This window comes from Microcaecilia unicolor, chromosome 1 (genome assembly GCF_901765095.1).
Source record: "Microcaecilia unicolor chromosome 1, aMicUni1.1, whole genome shotgun sequence".
Lineage (NCBI taxonomy): Eukaryota > Metazoa > Chordata > Amphibia > Gymnophiona > Siphonopidae > Microcaecilia > Microcaecilia unicolor.
Window position 1 is genome coordinate 123,445,697 of NC_044031.1, and position 27,847 is coordinate 123,473,543.

Sequence of the window (27,847 nt, forward strand, 5' to 3'; positions counted from 1 at the left end):
ATAAATAAGACCGAGAATACTATAATGCCTATATCGCTCCATGATGCGACCTCACCTTGAGTATTACGTTCAATTCTGGTTGCCATATCTGAAAAACATATTACGGAATTAGAAAACGTTCAAAGAAGAGCGACCAAAATGATAAAGGGGCTGGAACTCCTCTAATATGAGGAAAGGCTAAAGAGGTCAGGGCTTTTCAGCTTGGAAAAGAGACAGCTGAGGGGAGATATGATTGAGTCTACAAAATCCTGGAGTGGTGTAGAATGAGTAGAAGTGAATCAATTTTTAACTTTTTCAAAAAGTACAAAGACTAGGGGACACTCAAGGAAGTTACATGGAAATACTGTTAAAACAAATAGGAGAAAACATTTTTTTACTCAACAAATAGTTAAACTCTGGAACTTTTTGCTGGAGGATTTGGTAACAGTGGTTAGCATACCTGGTTTTAAAAAAGGATTGGACAAGTTCCTGGAGGAAAAGTTCATAGTCTGCTAATGAGATAGACATGGGGAAGCCAATGCTTGCCCTGAGATTGGTAGCATGAAATGTTGCTACTATTTGGGTTTCTGTCAAGTATGTGTAACTTGGCTTGACCACTGCTGGAAACAGGATACTGGGCCAGATGGACCATTGGTCTTTCCCGGTATGGCTAATCTTATGTTCTTATATAACTAATTCAAATAAGCACAATGCTATCAAGGGAAACCTAGTTTTAATCAATGAACATAAGCAGAAATTATCCTGTTCAAGTCCACCACAATTAGGAGTTCCAATTCTCATAACATAGAGGAGAATAAAGGAAATGTATTAACTAAGAAAATATCCAGCTATGTGGGCAGAGTATTTTCAAATTCCCCCATTACTGTAACCCACCAATCCAGAGAGCCAACACTAGTAGCTAAAAAAAGACAGGCCCAGTCCCAACACCTAGAAAGTCTCCCAATTCTTTCCACACCCCCCCCCCCCCCCTCCATTGTCAGGCTATGCTAATGCTTTTTTAAGCTTACCTTGAGTGCACAGCTCTGCAGGAAGTAGTCTCTAAAGGGCTGGCAGACTGTGCCAGGGCCCAGGCTTGTGTCAGCCTCCTCTGTGTGGTGTGTTGCAGGGGGGGGGGGGAGTCACCACAGTGTCAGTAAACTAGCTGCACACAACAGCTGGTGGGCTCAGAGCATGACGAGTCAGTCAGTGTTCGTCGGCTCTGCTGAAGATGACAGCACAGACTGGCAGCTTCCTGCTGCTGGTATCATAGGCTTGCCTTTCTTGGCTGAAGCAGCAGTAGCCAGCTGCAGCTAAGTCATCATCACCGGAGGAGCAGGGGAACACATTTTCCAACCTCCTGAGCAGTGCACATGGAAAGGCAGTCTACATGAGGAGGTTGCTGCAGGAGGGTGGCCACATACATGTGCCAGTAGATCGGGTGACCTCTAACACTGGGGCATGCATGTAGATCAGGGCATGCATGTTGGGCGACCTGTCCACTGGGAAAAAAAATGGCTCTGGAGGTGGGTCCACTCAACGGGAGACTTTCTGACTGTTGTAGGAGATGACCCACCAAAGCAGGAACCTCCCGGTGAAAGGTCTGTGGTTGGTGCACAGCACTGTCAGCAAATGCTGAATCAATTGCTTTACTGGGGGGGGGGGGGGGGGGGGGGTTGTTCTGAGACAGTGGAACTGTGGACATGCTAGGGCCATGTGGCCTCTAGGAGCACGAGGCCCTGTGCGACCACCCCTGTTCTTTAAGACCGGCCCTTCCTCTTGCTGTATTAGGCTTGACCCAGCTCATACTCACGTTCCATTGTATCACTCCCTTAAACTGGAATGCTCTCTCTTTAGACCTGCCCTTTGAAAGTTACTACCTTAGATTCAAAATGTCTAAGATACAGCTTTTCTCTAAGATAGGTAGACTGGCTTTCGGCTTTTTTTCTCTGAAACTGCTCATGTTGTGTCCAGTTTGGATTGTATATATCCGCTTCACCTTCTTCTCTTTTTCCTATTTGCTGCCTTTTTAAAAAATTGCTAGAAATTTAACTGCCATGATGTTCATTTTGATTAACGGTATAACAAATACAAAATAAATACATAAATATACTTAGGCTTTGCTTCTGAATTTTGAAAGATAGAATATTATTGCCTAATTTAGGGTCATTTATAGTGTGAGTGATTTTCTAAAAGCATGCGTCGTGAAAAATGGAGCAAAATGTCTGGAAACATGAAAAATGCCATTTGCACTACTTTTCACATGAACTGTACATTTGTAAAACAAGATCCCAGAACTGTAAAAACCACCAAAAGAAAAATGGCTTCCACTGACATCTAATTGATAGTCTCCTGCACTACTGCTAGGGGTCAAGCTACCAAAGGATCTCAGTTTATTTTTATTTAAGGGGCAGGGAGGAGGAGTGTCCTAGTGGTCAGAGCACCCACCTTGAAATCTAGAGGTGGCAGGTTCAAATCCCACTGCTACTTCTTGTGATCTTGAGCAAGTCACTTAACCCTCCATTGCCTCAGGTACAAAATTAGATTGTGAGCCCTCCATGGAAATACCCATTGTACCTGAATGTAACTCACCTTGAGCTGTCACTGAAAAAGTGTGAACAAAAATACAAATACGTTTTAGCCCTGAGAAGCTGCTGAAGGGCCACTGGCCCATCAGGACTTGAGGTGTTCTTAGGAGTCTATGGGACCTTTCTTTATTCATTTATGCCCCACATCAGGGCTGGGAGAAACTAGACATCAGGGATCAGGAGCCTCCAGTTGGACTACTGGGGCCCTATAAATCCTGCCATTGCAGCATGCAGAAGACAGATTTTTAAAACATTTCTCATGTATTGCCACAGCTAGGAATACACTAAGTTCCTGGCCATGGCAACATATGAGAAATTTTTCACATAGTTTAGCTAAGAGATGTAAATGAGCTAATTGTTCATTCTCAACTCATAGAAAAACTTAATGCACAAATGATGACTAATCTGCAATTCTTTCACCGAAGGTGCAAAAGGCTAAGAACATACAAATATGTAAATTTATCCTGAAAACCCAACTGATTGTGGGGTCACCCAAACAAGTTTGGAAAACCATGTTTTAACAATTTGTAGTCTGGTGCTTCATCCTTACAACAAGTAGAGTAAACTAACTTTTTTGTTATTGCAGAAGGAGCGTCACCCCCTCCGATAACATTTTTGAATTGTGTGGAGGGTTTGCTGTATAAACTATGCAGCAAGGATCTCGTAGGTGTGAATTATCTTCTACAGAGTTATGAATGAAGAAAGCATCTATATTTGATGTAATAGAATCACATTGAAGAAAGTCATGGGGCTAAAGAATTACTACCTCAAATTTTAATTATCCTATGATAAGTAAATGGTAGCATAGGGAGATGCAATGAGTTAAGTTAATGGGTGAATCTCTTCATAAAGGCAGTTAATAAATCCAAATAAAATAACATTTATGATAGAGCTGTGAATGTAGGGGAATACCTTGCCTTCGGTAGTGCCTAGTTTCACTGTTCGATCTTGTAGACTGAGGTATATATACTTTATAGCATTTTAAACTTTAGATACACACAGATCAGAGAAAGCCATTTCCCTGGGACGGGATAAAAACACACATCCTCAGGAAAGGGATTTCAGCAATAATTGTAGGATGCTGCCCACCTTTATGTACCCCACCATAGCACCTCACTGAAAAGCAGCCAGCACAGCAGCAGTCCTTTGCAAGTAAGAATATAGTCTGGTTACAGTAAGCTAATAGGTTGTTCTCAGCTCATTAAGAATTTTTAAAAAAAAACTGGTCTTTCCTTTGATATAAATTATTCAGTTGCACAGCAGTTAATGAATCCTTCTCTGAATTTTGCAGTCAAAGGCTCGTGATTCTCTTCAGACAACACTTGCATTAGGAGATGAAGATTTCCTGAAATGGATGACCACTGTTGGCGGTGCTCCTGCTGAGATGCTTCAGAGCAGGGAGATTCTGGAAATGTTTGTTCCAGTGCTCAAAGCGGATCTGAGGGTGCTTGATAATTTTGTGTAAGTTGTTCTAGTTCATTTTGATCCAGAAAGTACATCATACTTGTTATCAGACACTTACATTTATTTAGCTCTGAATTGTATTGAGTAGTTTTGGAAGTGTTGTGAGATTTCTGACCTCTGGTAGGGGTTCTTCTCCATAGGTCACCATCCCACCAAGTGTGCATGTATGTTATAGGACAGGGGTGGGTAACCACAGACCTTGAGGGCCAAAACCCAGTTGAGTTTTCAAGACTTCCACAATGAATATGCACGAGATTGATTTGTATGTACTACTTACATTCCCCACCATATTCAGTTAGTGGTGGTCAGAGTTTTCTAAAAAGCTGATTGTCACTGGCTAAATTATCCCTTGATATTCAGTACAGGGCAATGTCCGGGCACTGGCACTGAATATTGGGTGGGTGGGTGGGTGGGGGGGCAGGCTGCGGGCCTGGCCAATATTTAGCTGGAGCCACATAAGAGTTATGCAGCCCCGGCTGAGTATCAGGCTAGGACCCGCATAACTTTTTTTTTTTTTTGTAAAAATAAAAAATAAAGCACCCAAGCCACTCCCACCTCACGACAATGGCCCTCTTTCCTTTCCCCCTCTCCCAGCCCACGGCAAGAACCCCCAGAGGGCCCCTCATCCCCCAGCCGCCAGGTAGGCCCTCCTCCAGGGCTTGTGTGGGAAAAAGACAAGCAGATCATTAGAAGAATGGTATAATGTTTGGCAATTAAAATTTGATTCAAAGAAGTGCAAAGTGATGCATTTGGGGATTAGAAAACCAAGGGAGCTGTATGTCCTAGAAGGTGAGAGGTTGATATGCACAGACGGGGAGAGGGACCTTGGGGCTGTGGTGTCCAAGCACCTTAAAGCAAAGAAACAGTGTGACAAAGCAGTGGCCATAGAAGGATGCTAGGCTGCATCGAGAGAGGAGTAACCTGCAGAAGAAAGGAGGTGTTGATACCCCTGTACAAGTTGCTGGCGAGGCCCCATCTGGAGTACTGTGTTCAGTTTTGGAAGCTGCATCTTGCTAAGGATGTAAAAAGACTAGAAGCGGTCCAGAGGAAGGCAACAAAAATGATATGGGGCTTGTGCCAAAAGACATATAAGAAGAGACTGGAAGTCCTGAATATGTATACACTAGAGGATAGGAGGCATAGGGGAGATATGATACAGACTTTTAAATACCTGAAAGGTATTAATATAGGAACAAATCTCTTCCAAAGAAGGGGAAATGGTAAAACTAGAGGACATAAACTGAGGTTGCAGGGTGGTAGACTTAGGAGTAATGTCAGGAAATTCTTTTTCATGGAGAGGGTGGTTGATGCCTAGAATGCCCTCCTGAGGGAGGTGGTGGAGAACCCCCCCCCCCCCCCAAAAAAAAAAAAAAAAACCAGTAACCGAATTCAAAAGGGCATGGGATGAACACAGAGGAACTCTATTTAGAAAAAAGATGGTATAAAACAAAAATAAAAAGTTAAGGGCTTCAATGGTTACTTCAGTAACTGGAACCGAGGACAGTGCAGGGCAAACTTTTACAGTCTGGGTCCCGCAAATGACAACATGTATTCAATTAGGCTGCAGTGGTTTTGACGGCAGCTCCAGTAAATGGAACATAAGGACAGAGTCGGGCGGACTAATACGGTGTATGTCCCAGAAACACCAGTGAAAGACTTGTGATAAAGTATATAAGATGACATTCATTGTTAATTTAATCATGAATTCATAATGAGTGTGACTGTTGGGCAGACTGGATGGACTGTGGACCATTCAGGTCTTTATCTGCTGCTCTGCCTCCTTGTGGTCACTGCTCTGCTCGCAGCCTCACATGTACACTAACCAGCTGTGCACAGTGCGTGCAAGGCTGCGAGCAGAGCAGTGACCACGAGGAGGTAGAGCAAGCATACATGAAAGGAGCACACAGCCCCTGATGCAGCCCTTTCATGGGCGAAACATGGCCTGTGTCAGACATTTTTTTAGTTTGCATATCCCTAATTAAAGATTTGGTTTGATCGTACATCTGATCTGCTTGTCTTTTTTCCACATTGGAGTTTGCGAATCGCCTGCCCTTTTGCTTTTTGGTGCCTCTCCCTGGACATACCTGTACCCCTGGTGGTTTGTGGTGGTTGTTGGGGGCAGGAGCACAGGCATCTCGCTCCTGCCCCTTGTGGCCACTGAGGGAAAATGGCTGCCACGACCTCTCGCAGCAGCTCACAGTACTTAGTTCCTTCAGAGAAAATAATATACAAAGTCAGATCACTAAGATTACTTCAGAATCATTGTGCAAAATTGTAAGTAAACCACTTTTCTTAGCCCAATTAATTGGCTAATTAGGAGGATGTCCTCAGGAAAACGTGGGCACCCCTTTCGATTATGCCCCTCTAAGGTTCTCAAAAGTAGTAGCTAAAAAGGTAAGGACAAGAGGTTATCCTTTGTAAACTACAAGAGTTCAAAGCCAAGAAAGGAGATAGGCAACCTTTCATTGGGGATTTTGCTGAAGTTCTAGCATTGGAAGATTGGGCTTCTCAGTTTAGACTGAAGCTAAATAAGGAGAAGACATTTATGGTATTGAGTAGTAGTTTTAATCATTTGCCTATGGTGGCATTTTCTGTCAACGGGGTAATGTACAATTTGGAAAAAGAAATTAAAATTTGGGAGTACTATTTGATAATGTACTTTTTGGGACACAAGTGAAAGCAGTGCCTGCCAAAGTATTTAGAATGCTTTGGAAGCTTAGGAGAATAAGAGCTTATTTTACACCTGAAGCTTTTCACATAGTTGTGTAGACACTTACTTTGGCATACTCGGATTATTGTAATAATATCTACTGAGCAAATTGCAAGTGGAGGAGCAGTGTAGCAGCCTAAGAACTGGGTTCAATTCCCACTGCAGCTCCTTGTGTCTCTGGGCAAGTCACTTAACCCTACATTGCCCCAGGTACAAAATAAATGTGTAAATCACTTTTTTTGTAACCACAGAAAGGCTGTATATCAAGTCCCATCCTCTTTCCCTTCCTTTTCCAACTATTGCAGAATACAGCAGCCATGTGTCCAAATTTGATAGGATATCACCCCTATTAGTAAAATTACATTGGCTTCGTATAGAGGTGATATTCAAAATTTGTGTATTGGTATTTTTGATATTATATAGTCAAGCCCCAGCATACATATGATGGGTCTGGTTAAGATCTCAGCAAAAAGGGTTATATTTCCTCCAAACATCTTTTAGCCCTTCATTACCTAAGTGTGTCAAAGGTCAGATACAAGAAGATATTTACAATTACTTTCAATTTTCAAGCCACTAAAAATTGGAATCTACTACCGCATACTTTGAAATGTATGTCCAATTACAAACAATTTTGTAAATTGAAAGCATTTTATTTCAGAAATATGCACTCCGTGTAGACCTAAAATGGGGCTCTTCATTTAATGTTATTGTTTTTAATGGTTATCCTGAGAATGCTCAGTCTATTCTTTTGTAAACCACCTAGAACCAGCTTGGTAATAGCAGGTTAAAAATGCAATTTGTAGTGTAATATAATATCTGGAACAGCTAAGAAAAGCTGGTAAAGCAGTCAGGAAAGCAAAAATGCAAATGGAAGAAAGATTACAGTGGGGACAAGACTTTAGATATGTTAGCAATTGGAAGAAGTACAAAAGTGGCATTGTCAGACTGAAGGGTGAATTGGAGGAATATGTAGAAGTTGATGAGGATAAAGTGAAATTGCTTAACAGATAGTTCTGTTCTGTATTCGCAGATGAAAAGCTGGGAGTAGGACCACAGAAAACAAACACACATAAGAATGAAAGTGAGGCAGACCTTAAATGATTTTGGAAAATTCTGTTTATGAGGAGGTAGCTAAATTAAAAGTAGACAGCAATAGGCCAGATGGGATAGATGCAAGGGTACTGAAGGAAAGGCATTTCTGGCAGTTCTGTGGTGAATAAATTAATGGAAAGGCTGTTAAAACAGAAGATAGTACAGGTTCTGGAATCCAATGGATTACACAATCCCACATATATGAGTTTTGTTAGAGTTAAGTCTTGTCAAATGAATTTGATTAATTTATTTGACTGTGTGACTAGAGAGCTGGATCAAAGGAAAGTACTGTTGTGGTTACTTATTTGTAACAAAGCCTTTCACACAGTTCCACACAAGCAACATAAATAAACTAACAAGCTTATTTTCAAAAGTGATCGCCGGCGATCTCGCAAAAGCGGCCAAATCGGTATAATCGAAAGCGGCTTTTTTGACAGCATTGCCGCTTTCCTGTCACATCACCGGTGAAAGTTCAAGGGGGCGTGTTGGCAGCGTAGCAAAGGCGGGACATGGGCGGGCATGGGTGTGGCTACCAGATGGCCGGGTTTTGCGGATAATGGGGAAAAAAAAAGCGGCGTTCAGCAGTATTTCGCCGGGTTTACTTGGTCCTTTAATTTTCACGACCAAGCCTCAAAAAGGTGCCCCAACTGACCAGATGACCACCGGAAGGAATCGGGGATGACCTCCCCATAATCCCCCAGTGGTCACCAACCCCCTCCCACACTAAAACAATAAAACTAAAAACCTTTTTTGCCAGCCTGTATGCCAGCCTCAAATGCCGTACCCACCTCCATGACAGCAGAATGTGTTCTATCCTCTGACATCCTTTCCCTGGTTGTGATGTGGCTCTCGGGTGAGTGTGACACCTTTTCTGTTAGGTGCCCTGCAGAGTCACATCAGCAATGCATTGTGGTGAGTATAGAGTAGTGGGCTCTACTCCCATGGTGCTTTTCCCCCTGCTAACTGGGTCAGAGTGTGTCCAGTTTTGTTTCCGGTAGTCCCATGAGGTAGTGGCCATTTTTAGATCCCTTTCATGTGTTACCCATGTTAGAGAACTTAATTATTACCTTGAATGTTGCTGAAAGAGGGCATTGTACACCATTCTGAGCAGGGAACGAGCGAAGCCAACAGGCGCGCGGCACCCCCCCCCCCAGCAGATAAAGATGCACCCTTGGGGGTCATTTCGCCGGGGGGAGGTGTCTGTTTCGCCACTGGGGGGGGGGGGGGTGCCGCGCGTCTGTTGGCAACGCTCATTCTCTGCTCCCTCTGCCCTGGAACAGGAAGTAACCCGTTCCGGGGCAGAGGGAGAAGGGAACGAGCGTTGCCAACAGATGCGCAGCACCCCTCCAGCAGGTAAAGATGCACCCGGGGGGGGGGATGTCCATTGTTTTACTGGGGGGGGGGGTCGCAATGCACCCAGGGGGGGCACATCGGCGATCCGCCCCAGCTGTCAGCTACCCTAGGAATGCCACTGTCTAGGACCCTGATGGCGAACCTATGACACGCGTAGCCATTTTCGATGACACACGGCGGCATGTGGCCGCATACAGAGAAGCAGCGGCGTTCCTTGCTGACACCCGGGCGGATCACCGATGCGCCCCCCCCCTCCCCAAGGTGCAGCGCGACCTCCCCCCCCCCCCCTGGTGAAATCACCCCCCCCCGGTGCATGTTTACCCGTGTGCGCTCCTGTTGGCTCCCTCCGAGTCCTCCGCTCGTTCCCTCCCTGCTGCTCCCTCTGCCCCAGCTCCTGCACGGCCGTTTGACCTCACTTCCGGCCGGCGGAGCAGAGAGCAGCGGAATGCCGTGGGGGACGCATCTCTGAGGGCCCTGTGATCGCCATTACCAGCAACCACATAACCACAGCAACCATCATCCAATCTACTGTTTTGGGGTGTCGTGGATTTCTAATTGACCATCATTACTGAGATAGGTGAGGGGGAGGCTGGGAGAGGCGAGGGCATGTGCTATGGGTGCCGTTTCCCGCCATTAGAAATAGCGGCAGCCATCTTAATTTACATAAGGTGGTCAGTTAGGCTAGTTAACTCCTAATTGCCTGCAGGGCTAACAGGCTATCTATAATTCTATCTTCTGTCACTGCCCCCCTGATGGAGAACCCAAAAAATAAAAAACCAAGGTTAAGTAAAGGAAGTGGTAGTAGCAGTAGCCGACCCTTTCAAGAGACATGGACCGAGATGTATGGCATTATAGAAACAAATGGCAGATCATTTTGCGTTCTATGTACTGAAACGGTAGTAAGCAGAACGTGGAATATAAATAGACATTTTGAAACTAATCATTCCCAGCTCTTGAAAAAAAGTGAGGATGAAAGGAAGGAATACATTTCCAGGCAGCTACACTTTTATAAGAGCCAATCTAATTCCATCCTTACATTTGTAAAAGGTTCTACAAATTTAACATCTGCAAGTTTGAGCATTGCTCACTCCATAGCTCAGCATGGAAAAGCACTCAGTGAGGGAGGATTTATTAAAGAAACTCTCCTAAGATGTGCACCAGTTCTATTTCACGATATGCAGAATAAAGATGCAATTATTAAGAGAATATCTGAGTTACCAGGAAATTTGGAGTGCCTGGATCCGATTACCAGACACTTTTAGCACCCTGAAAAATATAGCAATGGCTTTACTCACAATTTTTCCCTCTACGTACTTTTGTGAAACCTTATTCTCAGCGTTAAATAATATCAAAACCAACAAAAGAAACAGATTGAAAGATGAAGTTAGTAGCACTTGCTTGGGCTTGAAGTGTACAAAATACCAACCTTCAATTGAAGATTTAGCCAATGAAATTCAGCAACAAAAAAGTCACTAATAGGCAGATTAGTTAAAGAATTCCCCCTCCCCCTCACTTATCTTAGTTCACGGCACCCCACACAAGTTAAATAATATCAAGACCAACAAAAGAAACCAACTGACAGATGAATAAAGAAGTCACTAAGCAGGTAAGTTAAATAATTAGGTTTTGGTTTATTAAATACAGTTATATATTACAATTATACATTTTTTGTTATTTAAACTATAAATATCGCGAAATTATGTTTTTTTTCTCGAAGTGACACACCACCCGAGTTATGCTCGGTTTTTTGGTAAATTTTGACACACCAAGCTCAAAAGGTTGCCCATCACTGGTCTAGGAGGATGCTTGAATGCATAGGGAGCAGAATGGTCAGTAAGAAAAAGGTGCTATTGCCTCTGTATAAGTCTCTGATGAAACCTCATTTGCAGTACCATATATACAATTCTGCAAGGATTACTGGAGACTGGACCTTCAAAAAGATATAAACAGGATGGAGTTGGTCCAGAAGGCAGCTACTAAAATGGTCAGTGATCTTCATCATAAAGCATATGGGAATAACTTAAAGATCCCAACTTTGGAAGAAAGGCAGGAGAGAGAAGGTGTGGTATAATTGAACAGGGGGCGAGTCTCTTTCAATTGAAAGAAAGCCTTGGAAGAAGCAGGATGTGAAAAAGGATAGATTACTCCTAAGTCTAAGGAAATAGGAAATATTTCTTTACTGAAGGGATAGTGGATATATTGAGGTGGCGGAGATGAGGGCCATATTTGAAGTTAATAAAGCATGAAACAAACAAAGAGGAAAAAAAAATTGTAGAGCTTAGTTGGTATGGATGGGCAACGTGGATAGCCTTTATGGTCTTTTATCTAGTGTCATTTTGTCCCTTTCCTATTTATTCTGGGCTGAATGTGTATCTGGGCATGCAGCTAAAACACTGGCACCACAGTAGTTGTTCATACTGCTGAAATTTGTGGGGCCAGCAATACACATTGGCAGTTAGTGCCCAGAGAGTAACCTTATGGAGTTGGAGACTTTTCTTAGAGGACATGGTGATTAAATGATTTGTTTTTTCATTTACAGCTATGAGAAACCCTCCGGTACGGTTCTGTCTTGTGATATTACCTGCTTTGATGGGACGGAAGATGTGCCACATGATTTGGAAGGTAACTGAGCATTTGTACTGTACTTGCTATTGGGGCTGGCGGAACCGTTTCCATTCTCTTCTATTGATGGAAGTTTTTACATGTATTGGACCCCCATATCAAATCCATACCATCAAGAGTGCATAGCTTAGTGTTAAATACCTTGGTGGGGGGAGGGAGGAGAGGCTGGATCAATGTGATAGGACCTCTTATGGGATCTTGGGGGGGGGGGGCGTTATTGGTGGGAGGGTTTATAACTTTGGCAGACAAGGCTATAAGAATCTAAGCCCTGTGCTGTTACACAGTTTTAGATTGTCTGCTTACTAGGTGGTTATGTTGTGGGGTAGTTTGGGGGGTATGTTTTATAAGAATTTTCTAACATTGTTTGATTTCTCTTTTTTTTTGTATTGTTCTAATTAAATAAGAATTGGCATAAAAATTATTTTCCTGTTCCTGCTGCATGACTATCATCATCCAATTGCTATGAGTGCCTGCATTTTGTGTTTACTACTACTACTACTACTACTTAACATTTCTAAAGCGCTACTAGAGTTACGCAGCGCTGTACAATTTAACATAGAGGGACGGTCCCTGCTCATAGAGCTTACAATCTAAGAGACAAATGAACGGTCAGTCCGATAGGGGCGGTCAAAATGGGGCAGTCTGGATTTACTGAACGGTAAGAGTTAGGTGCCGAATGCAGCATTGAAGAGGTGGGTTTTAAGCAAAGACTTGAAGATGGGCAGGGAGGGGGCTTGGCGTAAGGGCTCAGGAAGGTTGCTCCAAGCATAGGGTGAGGCGAGGCAGAATGACCGGAGCCTGGAGTTGGCAGTGGTGGAGAAGGGTAGAGAGGAGGGATTTGTCCTGTGAATGGAGGTTACGGGCGGGAACGTAAGGGGAGATGAGGGTAGAAAGGTAGTGAGGGGCAGCAGACTGAGTGCATTTGTAGGTAAGAAGGAGAAGCTTGAATTGAATGCGGTATCTGATTGGAAGCCAGTGAAGTGACTTGAGGAGAGGGGTGATATGAGTATATCGGTTCTGGCGGAATATGAGACGTGCAGCAGAGTTCTGAACAGATTGAAGGGGGGATAAATGGCTAAGTGGGAGGCCGGTGAGGAGTAAGTTGCAGTAGTCAAGGCGAGAGGTAATGAGAGCATGGACGAGAGTTCAGGTGGTGTGTTCAGAGAGGAAAGGGTGAAGTTTGCTGATGTTAAAGAGGAAGAAGCGGCACGTCTTGGCTATCTGCTGGATATGCGCAGAGAAGGAGAGGGAGGAGTCAAAGATGACTCCGAGGTTGCGGGCAGATGAGACAGGGACAATGAGGGTGTTATCAACTGAGATAGAAAGTGGAGGAAGAGGAGACATGGGTTTTGGTGGAAAGACGAGGAGCTCAGTCTTGGACATGTTCAGTTTCAGGTGGCGGTTGGACATCCAGGCAGCAATGTCGGATAAGCAGGCTGATACCTTTGCCTGGGTCTCCGCGGTGATGTCTGGTGTGGAGAGATACAGCTGGGTGTCATTAGCATAGAGATGATACTGGAAACCATGAGATGAGATCAGGGAGCCCAGGGAAGAGGTGTAGACTGAGAAGAGAAGGGGTCCAAGGACAGATCCCTGGGGAACACCAACAGATAGGGGCTAAAGGATAGTCAGGGTTTTTTTTTCTTTTTGTTTGTCCTTTGTTTTGTTTTTTAAATAATTTTAAGATTTAGCTCACACCTTTTTAGTGGACACTCAATGCAAGTTAAACCCAGGTACAGAAGATATTTCTTGGTCTCAAAGAGCTTACAATCTAGCTTCATATCTGAGGCAATGGAGGACTAAGTGACTTGCCCAAAGTCACAAGAAGCAGTAGATGGGTTCCCTGCTTCTCATCCTGCTGCTCCAACTCTTAACCCCATTAGGCTCCTGCTCCTCCTACTCCACAGATTTGTGTTGAAGAGAGCTAATTCTGGAGCCGATTCAGGATTGTGATATTGTATTATCCAAAGTAAAATTTGAACAAATATTATAGTTAAATTACACTATTATGTTTTTAAGGACTTTCACTTCTTCTTTTAGCATGGAAGGAACTAACAAGCGGAGATTTCAACATTTACAGCCTTCCGGGAGGACATCTTTATCTTAAAGAACCTGCTAATGAAAAGACCATAGTGAACTATATTGCAAAACACTTAAAAACTACAGAAATGACCTACCTCTAGAAGATTTCTATTTTTCATCCAGATGCAGTTCTCCAATCTAAGTGCACAGAAAGGGCAAGTCTAAAAGTGTGTGCACTCCTTATGTGAATAAATGTCTGGAATACTAGTACTTACCCATGAAAGTGCCAGCAGGATTCCTAAGCACTATTTTGTAATGGCACAGAATAACCACCAGTTATGCCAGGTCTACGGCTGGTGTAGCTGACAGCGCTATAAGGCAAGCCAATACTGGATTATGCTAGCATTCTCTAATGGAATTGAACGTCCAGATGCCGTTACAAAATATACTCACTGTGCAGCCTTGGAACACCTAAATGGAGGTGCCATTTATAGAATTGGCTCCAGAGGACCTATGTTCCCTACTATTTTAGCTACACTGCTATCCATCAACTCCCCCTCTGAAAAAAAGCTTGCTTCAGTGATCCTGCATTGCCTTAGATTGACCAACAGGACATGCAGCCATTGTCTAGCCTCCTCTCATGGACACAGTCTTTATTTTCACAGTACTAGTGCTTCACTGACTCAAGGTAGGGCCCAAGCAGCGTGGAAGCCTCCTTAGGCTTACAAATAGTCTCACAATCTGCCTTAGAGGCAGACTGAATTTCAGCTTCAGCACCAGAACCGGCCCAAAATTCGTGTTCAGTCTTCTTTTGGTTTTGACCAAAAATGCCTGTATATTTTTGACTGAAACAGAAACTTACTCTGTACCTGTAGTGCACTCTTGCAACCTCCCTCCCAGACAGTCGCGGGCTCGTCTTCCTCTTCCCCCTTTGAGCAAAGGTTGCTTCCTCCTCCAGGCCCTACCTTAGAGTCCCTGTGGTCTACTGGCTAGTTGAGGCAGGAACAATCCCCAGTTATTCCTGCCCCTGCTGTCTCTGCCATAAAAATGGCTGCCAGAAATCTCAGCAACAGTCTTGTGAGGCTGCCACTGGATGTTACAGCAGCCATTTTGAGACTAGGGCATGGGTAGGAGCAATCCCCAATTGCAAAATGGTTGCCATGGCCTTCAGCGGTAGTCTCGCAAGACTGCTGCTGAATGGTCTCGGCACTTCAATTGATAGCAGGGGCAGGAGTGACTACAGATCATTTCTGCTCTGACTAATCATTAGACCACCAGAGATGCAAAAGTGGTTGGGGGGGGGGGGGTAATCTGTTAGGGGAGAGGGAGGAGGCAGTAGTGATGCTACCATTGTTCAGGGGGGGGGGGCAGCGATAGTGTTTAGTTTAGTTGGCTTTCATATACTGCCCATGCTAAGTCACAGATTCGAGTGGTTTACAAATCAATAAAAATACATAACATAAAATTTAAAATGAAATACAAATTTGAACAGGAAAGCAAAAACAGGCACTCAGGAGAAAATACTAGCTGCACACTGGAGAAGAAAAAATAGGAAGAGGCAGAGCAGGGAAGGGAACCATACAGAAGGCATTCAGGAGGGGAAGAAAAAGAGACAGAAGATAGTCAATATAAATAGCCAGAGTGGCTCCTACCTTTGTTAGGAGGGAGGGGGTGGCAGTGGCTCTATCGTCTGGTGGGGAGGGTGGGGGCAGTGGCAGAGCTAACTTTGTTTGGAGGGAGGGAGGGGGCAATGTTGCTACCTTTGCTTGAGGGGAGAACACTGCTATGTGTAGAAAAGGCCAGACGAATTTCCTATTTAATATAAAAAGTTTATTCTTGGTTCAGAATTGACTGAATAGCTCAATGGGCTATTTCAGGAAGCATTTCTTGATAAGCAATATACAAGTCAGAATGAATGATTAAAAAAAGCAATGTACAGCAAAGAAATCAGAATGCTATATACAGGCAACGAAATCAGAATGCTTAAGGCAAAGGAGTCAGAATGCTTACTACATATTTCTTCTATCCTGCTTATATACTGTTTGTCCCTGCTATTTCTTCTAACATCACGTGCAGGCTGTATCATACCATAAATCCTTTAACTTAAAGCAGAACATATGCCGCATCTGTTTCCCCTTATTGCTCCCCCTTCACAGACTTTCTGGAGCCGTGCCTTTGGCTGATGTGTTACTGCCACATTCTTTTCTCATGTCCCAGGAGGTTTAGTGTTGAAACAGCTTATTCTGCATGTTCTTTGAAGCTTTCCACTTCTATTTTTTATGCTTTTATTCAACAAATCCTCCCTTGAGGACTGATTGTTTCAGGCCTCACACATCTGTTTCAGCTCCAGTCTGTTTCTTTTTACCTCCCTTCTAAATCTCCTCCCCCTTGTTATTTATGATATGCTGTGCCTGCAAGCTCTGTCTTTTCATCATCATACATCTTTCAATATTTTTGCTGACATATTAAAGTTCTATTCATTCTTGATTTCAGTTACCATTGTCATTTTAAAAGCATCCTGGCACATCTTTGCAAACATGCTAATACACATGTTACACAGCATTAAACAGGTTCAACTGTACTAGGGTACAAAATTTATATCTCTTGAGGTATATAATTTATAGTCACACCACAGATAATCTCCTAGCCGAGCTCAAAGAGAAATACACTGTCATTCTTACTTTTCATTAGCTGATGTGGCATTAAAAATTACACAAATTAAAAGCATATTCCAAGGTATTAACATTCATTGCATCAGTTGTTACATACCATTGAGTTAAAGTCTTATTACAGCTTGTTTTATGGCCACACTTTTCTTTGGCTGTGACATTTACAATCACTGTATTTCCTCCTATAGACCAATTACCTGTTACAACATTGTGCGTGTAATTGCACTTTATTGGGGGGATGTTTTCAGTTGTCATACTATTGATTAGACACCAAAATGATGTCTGTGGATACTTGTCCGTAAGCAAGGCTTGCTTATAAATAGTCTCATTTGTCCAATGAAGGTTTCCATCATCCCTTACACAGGTATTATTGGGATAACAGACATGATTTTATCATTGTAGTCCCATATATCATGGCTGGCAAGGACAAGGATGATGTCAGTCGGTGGGCACATATGATACAATCAGTCAAATTCAACATCTCGGCAACTGTAACAAGTCTATTCTCATATGTATTCATTGTCCATCCCGCTGAGAAAATTAACAAACAACAACATCCCAATACCATCATGTTTAGGGACATGATGTTAATTTATTCTTTGTCCATTTCAATATTATTAGTTCGTCGAATATCTGATAAATGTATCCAAGAAGTATGACCTTCCAGACGGGCAGCAGTCTGAGTAAGGGCCGTGATAGCAAAAGGTCCTACATACACAGGATCCTTCCATGTTTTATGTGTAAAGTTCTTTCGTAGTACTAAATCACCTACTTTAAAAGCACAAACATCATTAGTAGTCCCTGCCTGTGATGCTACATTTGTTCGGATCATATCACTCGTCAGGTTCAACATTTGTTGTAGCTTTTGCCAGTACTGAGTTGTATTATCAGTACTTGCTGTCTGCATCGGGAAGAAATGACGTCCTGTCTGAATTTGGAATGGGGACAATTTTGTACGCCCATTTGGTTGGGCCCTTATTGTCATTAATGCTAATGGCAATACATCAAGCCATGTATATAATTTTCCCACCAGTTCTTTATTGAGAGATTTTAGTAAGACTCTCAATTTTGTTTTTAAAATACCATTGTAGCGCTCCACCAAACCATTGGAGGTGGGGCGATACACTGATACTTTCCTGTGTGTTAAACCCATAATCGTTTCCATTTCTTTCAAAACACTGTTATTAAAATGTGTCCCGTTATCAGAAATTATTCTAGACGGACACCCATGGCTTGGCATAATGTGAGTTACCAGGCATTGTACCACCTCATGTGCTGTCTCCCTTTTACATGGAAATGCTTCTATCCACCTTGAAAAAGCATCCACCCAAACTAACAAATATCTTTTTCCCTGCACTGGAACAATCATATCAGTGAAATCAATATACCATTCTTTTGCTGGGCCTTCTGGTACTGGAAGTGTCCCAGGCGATATTTTAGGACCTCTTTTAGGTATGTTAATATTACATACCATGCAATTCTGCACAACCTGTTGAATCAAGTTATCAATTTTTAAAGTCCAAAATCTTTGCTCAAATTGTTGTTTCATTGTTTCCTTATTCCAATGCATGGTTGCATGCCACTCAGTTAATACCTTAATCACCTGACTCATTGGCATACAAGGTAATCCTTCTTCTGCATTAAACCATTCACTTCCCAATTTCATACATCCTCTCTTCAACCATTTTTCACTTTCCTGTCCCTCTGGCTGCCACATTTCAATCTTATCTACATTCGTAAGTGGCCCTTCCTGTGTCTGTCTAGTATTATACAAAATCTTTTCACTTTGCTTAACCACCTCCGTTGCTGCTGCATCAGCCATTGCATTACCTTGTGCCTCAAAGGTTGGCCTTTCAGTGTGGGCCGGGGTCCACACAACTGCAGTTTTTCTACCTTCACGTTCCCTTCTTGCCAAAATTTCAAACAGCAATTTCCAATATGTGTAATGTTGTAGATTTTTACCTGCACTGGTTATCATCCCCCTACGCTGCCATTTTAATATATGATACTGTAGTGAACTTGCAACGTAACCACTATCAGTATATATAGTGACATTTTGAGTCATATCAGTGTGTTGTAAGGCCGTAATAACGGCCAAAAGTTCAGCATGCTGTGCAGTATGGTCAGGAGGGGTTTTATATTGTACTTGCATTATCTTTCTTAGATTCTCATCCATCTGCACGCAGGCAAAGCCTGCAACAGTCCTTTCACAAGCTCCATCTGTAAACCATATCAACCCATCAGATAAGGGTTCAAAAGTAAGACAGTGAAATGTAGGGATTTTTATAGTATCGATCTCACCCTCTTGATCGACAGGAAAAAGCAGATCTATCTTATTTCTCTGTTCTTTAGTTAATGGTATTATTCTTATATCTTGTCCTAAAAGTACTGCTTGATATTTTCCAAATCTAGTGGCTGTCAATGCCGTCTGGCTAGGGCTCAACAGCGTTTTAATCGTGTGGTTGGTATGTATTACAATAGGAACAAAAGGCATTTGTGCTCTCCATTTGCCTACTGCTGCCACAATAGCTGTCAATAACTTTGGTATTTCTTTCATTCCCTTTTCCACATGATTAAAAGAGCCTGATAAAAAAGCTACTGGTGCATTTACTTCATTGTTTTGATTAATCATAGCTGCCCAACTATTTCCCATGTCTTTTACCCACAAATGCACAGGTGATTGGATATCTATTACTGCTAAGGGTCCTGGGGATAACAAATCCCTCACAATCTTAGCCAGCACTATCTTATCCTGCTCTTCCAACACAATTAGTGTATTCTTTGGTGTGGCTGCGGGCAGTTTCAAATGTTTATAAAGTCTCATTACTTTTTGTGTATAATTTGGTATCCATTGTCTGCAGTAATTTAACATTCCCAAAACAGCACGTAACTGGGTAACTGTTTGTGGTACCGGAGTCTCATTTAAAATAGATATAACTTCCGGTATAATGACCTTATGTTCTGCTGAAACATTTTGTCCTAAAAAGGTGACAGTAGACTGAGCTATAACACATTTCTCCTTATTACATTTATATCCTAACTCTCCTAATAACAAAAATAATTTTCTAGTCCATTCTAGGCATTCTGCTTCAGTCTCAGCAGACAATAGAATATCATCTACATAGACAAACAATGACACCGTGTCAGGCAAGTGACTCCTGAAATCCTTTAAATCCATCATTAGTTGTTTTGAGAATACCGATGGACTATCAGTAAAGCCTTGCGGCATTCCTAGTCCACCGATATGCCTCATTCTGTACTATAAATAACGTCAAATCCCTAGACTCTGGATGAAGAGGTATTGAAAAGAATGCATTAGACAAGTCAATGACAGTATTGTACGCATATATATTCTGGGTATGCAAAAGTGTAGCAGGATTCGCACAAATCGGAAATTGATTTCTTGTAACTTCATTTAGCTCTCTTAAATCATGTACTATCCTTACATTGTTTTCCCCTTTCGGGACCGGAAACAATGGGGTATTGTACGGGGATACTGAAGGTTCAATAATACCACATTTCAATAATTTACCAATGTGTTCCAGGGTTTTGGATACTAATTTAGGTCGTATGGGGTAAGGGTCTTGCTTCGGCCCCTGTGCCCCTTCTATTAATTCTATCTTATGGGGTTTTGCATTTACGGCTAGTCCATATGGTGACTCACTTGTACTCCAAATATGTTGTGGTAATTCTTCCATAACCCTTACTTTATTTTCATTATTCAACTGCTGGACCATAGTGAGCAAACTTGGTATTCCTTTATCTCCAAAATCTAAACACAATCCTAATTGAGACAACAAGTCTCTACCACACAAATTTACTGGGCAATCAGGTGCCACTAAGAAGGGTACCACAGCCTCCCTTGAACCGTGCGGTTGGCATTCCAAGCGCACCAGAGTCGGTTCTGTTAGCCTTTTTCTTTGTTCTATCCCCGTAAATCCCACTGTTGTTCTATACTGATTTGAAAGCTTAACTCCCTGTGGTTTTGCACATAACACAGAGGTACTCGCCCCTGTATCTATCAAAAATCTCACAGGAGTTCCATATTTTCCAATTGTCAATGTAATAAAGGGCTCCCTTGTGTCTAACCTGAAAATCATTCCCTCTTCCTGACACGGGTCCGCTTCCAGTCAATAGCATTGGTCTGGAATATTCTGCCAAGTTGGAAAGGCATTCACAGTACCCTGTCTCTGTACTGCAGCCCCTGGTCCCTGTGATTGCGTCGCCGGCTGCTGTATTGCAGTCTGCGGGGCACTCACAGGCATCCCTACTACTTGTGGCATCAATCCTTGCTGCGTCTGCATTTGTACTTGGGGCATTCCTGTATTCTGATAACATTCTGAGGCATAGTGACCATATTGCTGACAAATCATATTGTTCAGATGTTATTAAAGATTTTAAATCACCTCTTTCACCTATTAGCCCTACACACAGAACTAGCTAGGACTGTGACTAATTCAAACCAGATGATCTCTTAACACTGCAGGAATCTCACTTAAAAAAGGGTCAAACAAAGTTAAATTGCAAAGACATTCCACATAGAGAACTAGAACTTATTAATTAAACAGAATAACACATATTTTAAAATAAACAGAGATCACCTTATAAGACAAAATCAAACTTATTTAAATCTAATCTAACACAATCTTTTAAAAGGAACAAAACAAATTTCAGTTCTTCCTGACCTTTCTAACCTGTAGCCTAAGCCAGACACCCGAGAAATCAAAACCAGATGACATTCCTCAACCTTCAGGCTGAACCACAGGCTGCTTTTCCTGTTCTTGCTGTATTTTTTCAAACGATCCATACTGAGACCAGCTCAAAAAAGAATCTTTTGCATCATATTTGACCCATTTCTCATGTGTTTCTTCAATCTGTTTTTTTTTCTAACGGGAATAATTCTATGACATGCTGCAAAGGGGTGCATTTTTTTGAACTATCTAAATCTAAATACAAAGCATATACAGGAGGCTTTTCTTTCTTATCTACCCCTTTCCCTTCCATTTTATTCTGACTATTACAATTTCTCCTATAGAGCCACAACCTACAAAAATATACTAATGCACTTAAACAAAGAAAATATACAAAAAAGAAAACTACAAAGCTAAACAAATATACTACTAATAAGTCCACAATGTAAGCTTACTCACGCGTCTTCTTATTTCTCTTTAGCAAGCCCAGGAGTCATCACCCGTATGTCCACTTCAGTAGGTTGATCACTCCCAAATCCGTGGTACACAGAAATCAGGCTTAAACAACGCTTGCTCTCAAAATCCTGTAAAAAACTTTCATTAACAACAAACACTTAATTTGGCATTCGTCTCGCCTTCTCTTTTCCGTGTGCGGCATAAATCTTTTGTCCTGCCGCGGTCGCCACTTTTGTAGAAAAGGCCAGACGAATTTCCTATTTAATATAAAAAGTTTATTCTTGGTTCAGAATTGACTGAATAGCTCAATGGGCTATTTCAGGAAGCATTTCTTGATAAGCAATATACAAGTCAGAATGAATGATTAAAAAAAGCAATGTACAGCAAAGAAATCAGAATGCTATATACAGGCAACGAAATCAGAATGCTTAAGGCAAAGGAGTCAGAATGCTTACTACATATTTCTTCTATCCTGCTTATATACTGTTTGTCCCTGCTATTTCTTCTAACATCACGTGCAGGCTGTATCATACCATAAATCCTTTAACTTAAAGCAGAACATATGCCGCATCTGTTTCCCCTTATTGCTCCCCCTTCACAGACTTTCTGGAGCCGTGCCTTTGGCTGATGTGTTACTGCCACATTCTTTTCTCATGTCCCAGGAGGTTTAGTGTTGAAACAGCTTATTCTGCATGTTCTTTGAAGCTTTCCACTTCTATTTTTTATGCTTTTATTCAACATATGGTTTGGGGGTGGGACCAGTTTTGGTTTGGTCAAAACCAAGTGGCAAATTTCGGCCACAGATTCTGTTTCAGTAGAAACAGAACCCCCCCCCCCCCCCAAAAAAAAAAAAAAAAAACAACCCAGTTTCATTTGGCTGCCTAGTAATGGATTGTCAGATCTGAGGTTCACACAAGGATAAAGCATCATGTATGCTACAAAACTAATCTCAGCTGTGTTCATAGTTAACGAGTTTAAAACTGGACAATTTTAAAGGCTATATGATTCAATGGAACTACTGCTGTCTCATCCATGTTTGCAATTCTATATAATAATTCTCACCGCCAACGTTCTAATTTTGCTGCCTCAGACCGTGGCTCCTTCAGAGTTGGTCTGCTAGGCTCCGTAGATCGCTGATGTCACCGGAAAGGAGACACCAGATTGGCTCGGCAATAAGGAGGAGGGGTACGTCACCCGCAACACTGACCAACCACAAGACAGGAGCAAGAGGCTCCGCCCCTGCCACCCTCACCGCAACGCCATGCCCCCCAAGTCTCCCTCCCTCCCAGATCCCTGAGTTTCAGGGTCTCCCTCCCACTACCAGGATCCTCCCTCCATCCCTCCCAGTTCCAGGATCCCCCCTCGCTCACAGTTCCAGGATCGTCGTAGCCTTCCATCCTCCCTCCTCCCATCCACTGCCAGCCCCCCTCCTTACGAATTTTTGAAGTCTCAGCCAGTCGGGGTTACGGCGGATGGCGGCAACAGCACCAGTAAATGGCGTACAGGCACGGGCAGTCTGTCTCTCAGCTCTGGTCCCAATGAGGGTGGGACCAGAGCTGAGAGACAGACAGCCCGAGCCTGTATGCCGTTTACCGATGCTGCTGCTGCTGCTGCTGCTGCCGCCGTACATCGTAACCCCGACTGGGTGAGACTTCAAAAATTTGTAAGGAGGGGGGCTGGCAGTGGGAGGGAGGGAGGCATGATGACCCTGGAACTGTGAGCAAGGGGGGATCCTGGAAGTGAGAGGGAGACCCTGAAACTCGGGGGGGGAGAGAGATACTGGGAAGGTGTGTGAAACATGCACGAGGCAGTTTGGGGGGGACGGGACTGTTGGAGCACCTCGGGAGGGGGGGGGGTGGCGGGGGGAGCGGTGATGACCTGGGGGAAAACCTTGCTAGTGCCCGTTTGTGTTCAGAAACGGGCCTTTTTTACTAGTAAAATATATTTTCTTTATGTTGTGTTCATTTTCATCCGAGTCATCCCTGCACTCACCCTTAAACCCCACTTATTAACTCACTTTGGAGTCTTTACATTCTGTTCTCTCATCTCTAGCAGATTCATTAGAATTGCAGAGAACTCCTATGTATGTCTGTTTTTCCTTGATAGCACCATATAGATGCCAATAATGTTTACAATTTTCATACCTCTCCTTTGCCCACTGTTTTCTTCATGTAACCACCAACTTACTCCAAGAGCTTTTCTCCAGGGGTATTTTTGCATGACCTGTTAAAATTGACACATGGTCCCAAATACTAATGATAGAGCTCAGTCTCTGCACACCTCAACACACACACAGAGAACCCCCTACAGGAGAAGCATGGATGTCAGCCAATTCCCAAAGGTCCAAGGGAGAATGACATGCTCTAGCCAGCACATAACAGCTCAGCCACTGCAAAATGTGGGAGACATGAGCTACCTAGACAATATAAGTAGAAAAAATGCTTGTTTTGGAATTTAGGGGGTCTTTTACTAAGGCGTGCTGACGTTTTTAGCACACGCTAAAAATAGGCGCGTCCTAAACGCTAAAGACGCCCATAGGAATACATTGGTGTCTTTACTGTTTAGCACACGCCTATTTTTAGCGCGTGCTAAAAACGCCAGCACGCCGACCCCCCTAGTGATTTGAATATTCCTGCTTTAGGAATCCGAATGTGCAACATCTGATATCTTTGTATTTTGCACAGTTCAAGAGCAAATGCTTTTCTGTTTCTAGTTCTCCGGCAGTTTACTGCAGGCAGAATCTAGCTTCTTGGGGTTTTCACTTCAGTTTTTGTCTGTACATTATCTGTTTCAAATATGTCCTCATTTATTCTGTATCTGGTAACGCTCCATCCATATTCTGCATATGTGACTAGGGTGAAGTATTTTGTGAGCAAATGTTTTCTGCATAGGGATTTGTAGCAATCAAGCTTAAAATCTTTTCAATAAAAGGTATGTTCTAAGGACTGGAGTAAAATTTGCAATGCTGCCTTCTTATGATAGACTCTGTGGCTGACTGCAGGGGGTATGGCTATTGTGGGGGTCATTTTCTAGCTGGTCACCCAGTCCTCTAAGGATGGCCCTTGCATGTGAATACCAGCACTTCTGATACCAGGGAAAAAAATCTCTGTTCGTACCACAGTACCATATAGCTGCAGCAGGCATCACAAGTGTAGGATTTTGTATTGGAGATTAATCACCTTATCATACTTCTGAACCAATTTCCATCATCTCTCAGGTGATTTTGCTACTTGTCTCTGTATGTGATATTAAATTATAAAATATAAAAAGCAGGAATTATGTGCCTAAAATCCTGTAGATATCTGGTAGCATTAAACAAAGAGAGTAATAATATTTTAAGTTATAGTCTTCAGTTACTTTGGTTTATTTAATGTTATATTTTGAGAGGGATGAGAATGAAAAAAAAAAAGTGAAATTCTTTTTTTTTTTCAAACAAACACCCCTTCTGGTAAACATAGAGGGGCATTTTCAAAAGGGACATCCATGTTTTGATATGGACATCCTCGCAAAACATCCCGATCCAGGGGCAGGGAAACCTGTATTTTCGAAACAAGATGGACGTCCATCTTTCGTTTCAAAAATACTGTCAGGAACGTCCAAATCCTTAAATTTGGTCGTCCCTAGATTTGGTCGTTTCTGATTTTCAGCAATAATCGAAACCAAGGATGTCCATTTCAGAAACGACCAAATGCAAACCATTTGGTCGGGGGAGGAGCCAGCATTTGTAGTGCCCTGGTCCCCCTGACATGCAAGGACACCAACTGGGCACCCTAGGGGGCACTGCAGTGGACTTCCTAAATTGCTGCCAGGTACATAGCTCCCTTACCTTGTGTGCTGAGCCCCCCAAACCCACTACCCACAACTGTACACCACTACCATAGCCCTTATGGGTGGGCACCTAGATGTGGGTACAGTGGGTTTTGGAGGGCTCGCTGTTTCCTCCACAAACATAACAGGTAGGGGGGTATGGGCCTGGGTCCACCTGCCTGAAGTGCACTGCACCCACTAAAACTGCTCCAGGGACCTGCATACTGCTGTCATGGAGCTGAGTATGACAGCTGAGGCTGGCAATCAATATTTTGAAAGATATGTTTTGAGGGTGGGAGGGGGTTAGTGACCACTAGGGGAGTAAGGGGAGATCATCCCTGATTCTCTCCGGTGGTCACCTGGTTATTTCGGGCACCTTTTTGTGCCTTGTTCGTAAGAAAAACACAACCAAGTAAAGTCATCCAAGTGTTCGTCAGGGACGTCCTCATTTCTTTCGATTATGGGTCAAGAACGTCCAAGTGTTAGGCATGCCCAAGTCCCGCCTTCGCTATGCCTCCGACATGCCCACTTGAACTTTGGCTGTCCCTGTGACGGAAAGCAGTTGGGGACATCCAAAATTGGCTTTTGATTATTATACCGATTTGGACGACCCTGTGAGAAGGATGTCCATCTTCCGATTTATGTCAAAAGATGAGCATCCTTCTCTTTCAAAAATGAGCCCAGTAGAAGCCAATAGCAGAATTAAATCCACATAATCAATGTCAGACCATATGCAGACACTGGGATCAAACATGCAGGTGAGGCACAGACCTGGACGATATTCAGATGCCAGGTGATATTTAGTGCCAGAACTATCTGCCTGTTTAGCCAGGAAGACACCAGCACTGTATGGCCAGTGCCTGCATAAGTAGTGGGTCCTCATAAGATTAGCCATATTGGGCAGACCAATGGTCCATCTAGCCCAGTATCCTGCTTCCAACAGTGAACAATCCAGGTCAAAAGGATCTGGTAGAAACCCAAATAGTAGCAACATTCCATGCTACCCATCAGGGCCACAAAGAGACAAATCCGGGCGTGAGGCAAACAGTCCCTGGGCCCCCACTCCAGGCCTGCTTACTTCCTTAACATTTGCCTGCTGTGTACTGAGACCACGCTAACTCTGCTCTGCCACACAGGTCTTTCTTCCTGCCTTATCCTTTCCTGTGTTTGCGGAAACATAGGAAGTACTTCACACAGAAGGCAGGACGAGGCAAGAAGAAGGACCTGTGCACAAGGAAGCATGAGACCAATCAATCATGCCGGCACCAGCTGGGCCTGGGCCCCCCCCCCCCCCACCCTTGGTGGCCCTGCTAGAAATCCAGGCAAGCAGTGGCTTCCCTCATGTCCATCTTAATAGCAGACTATGGACTTCCCCCCAGGAACTTGTCTGAATCTTTTTTAAACCCAGATATCATAACTACTGTTACTACATCCTCCAGCAACAAGTTCCACAGCTTAACTATTCTTTGAGTGAAAAAAAATATTTCTTCCTTCCTATTTGTTTTAAAAGTATTTCCATACAATTTCGTTGTGTCCCCTGGTCGTTGTACTTTTTGAAAGAGTGAAAAATCAATTTACTGAACTGTTCTACGCCACTCAGGATTTTGTAGCCCTCAATCATATCTGCTCCTCAGCAGTCTCTTTTCTAAGCTGAAGAACCCTAACCTCTTTAGTCTTTCCTCATATGGGAGATGTTCCATCTCCTTTATCAGTTTGGGCACTCTTCTTTGAACCTTTTCTAATTGAGATACAGTGACCAGAACTGAACGCACTACTGAAGGGGAGGTCACACCATGGAGCGAAACAGAGGCATTATTAGTATTCTTGGTCTTATTCACCATCCCTTTCCTAATAATTCCTAGCATCCTGTTTGCTTTTTGGTCACTGCTGCACACTGGGCAAAAGATTTCAGCATACTATCCACAATGACACCTAGATCTTTTTCTTGAGGGCTGACTCCTAAAGTGGGCCCTAGCATCACATAACTATGATTCAGATTATTCTTCCCACTGTGCATTACTTTGCATTTGTCCACATTAAATTTCATCTGCCATTTGGATGCCCAGTCTTCCAGTTTCCTAAGGTCTTCCTGCAATTTTTCACAATCTGCTTATGTTTTTGACAACTTTGAATAATATTGAGTCATCTGCAAATGTAATCACCTCACTTGTTCTGATTTCCAGATCATTTAGAAATATGGTAAACAGCACCGATACCAGTACAGATAGATCCTTGAACTCCACTATTCACCCTCCTCCAGTAAGAATGACCATATAATCCTACCCTCTTTTCTGTACAATAACCAATTCCTAATCCACAGAGACACATTGCCTCCTATCCCATGACTCTTTAATTTTCTCAGGAGTCTCATCAAAAACTTTGTCAAAAGCTTTCTGA

The 27,847-nt window shown here is 43.0% G+C and overlaps 1 protein-coding gene across 2 annotated transcripts in view; it reads left to right on the top strand.

The window, feature by feature from the left end:
• LOC115460090 (S-acyl fatty acid synthase thioesterase, medium chain-like) overlaps positions 1-15,102 on the top strand; it is a 40,934-nt gene extending 25,832 nt beyond the window's left edge. For both annotated transcript variants that reach the window (XM_030189937.1, XM_030189936.1), the window contains 3 exons: positions 3,856-4,025; positions 11,723-11,805; positions 13,846-15,102. In XM_030189937.1, coding sequence (XP_030045797.1) covers positions 3,856-4,025; positions 11,723-11,805; positions 13,846-13,988 — 396 coding nt within the window. In that variant the 3' untranslated portion in view covers positions 13,989-15,102. The remainder of the gene's footprint in view (positions 1-3,855; positions 4,026-11,722; positions 11,806-13,845) is intronic.
• Positions 15,103-27,847: the final 12,745 nt, after the last annotated feature.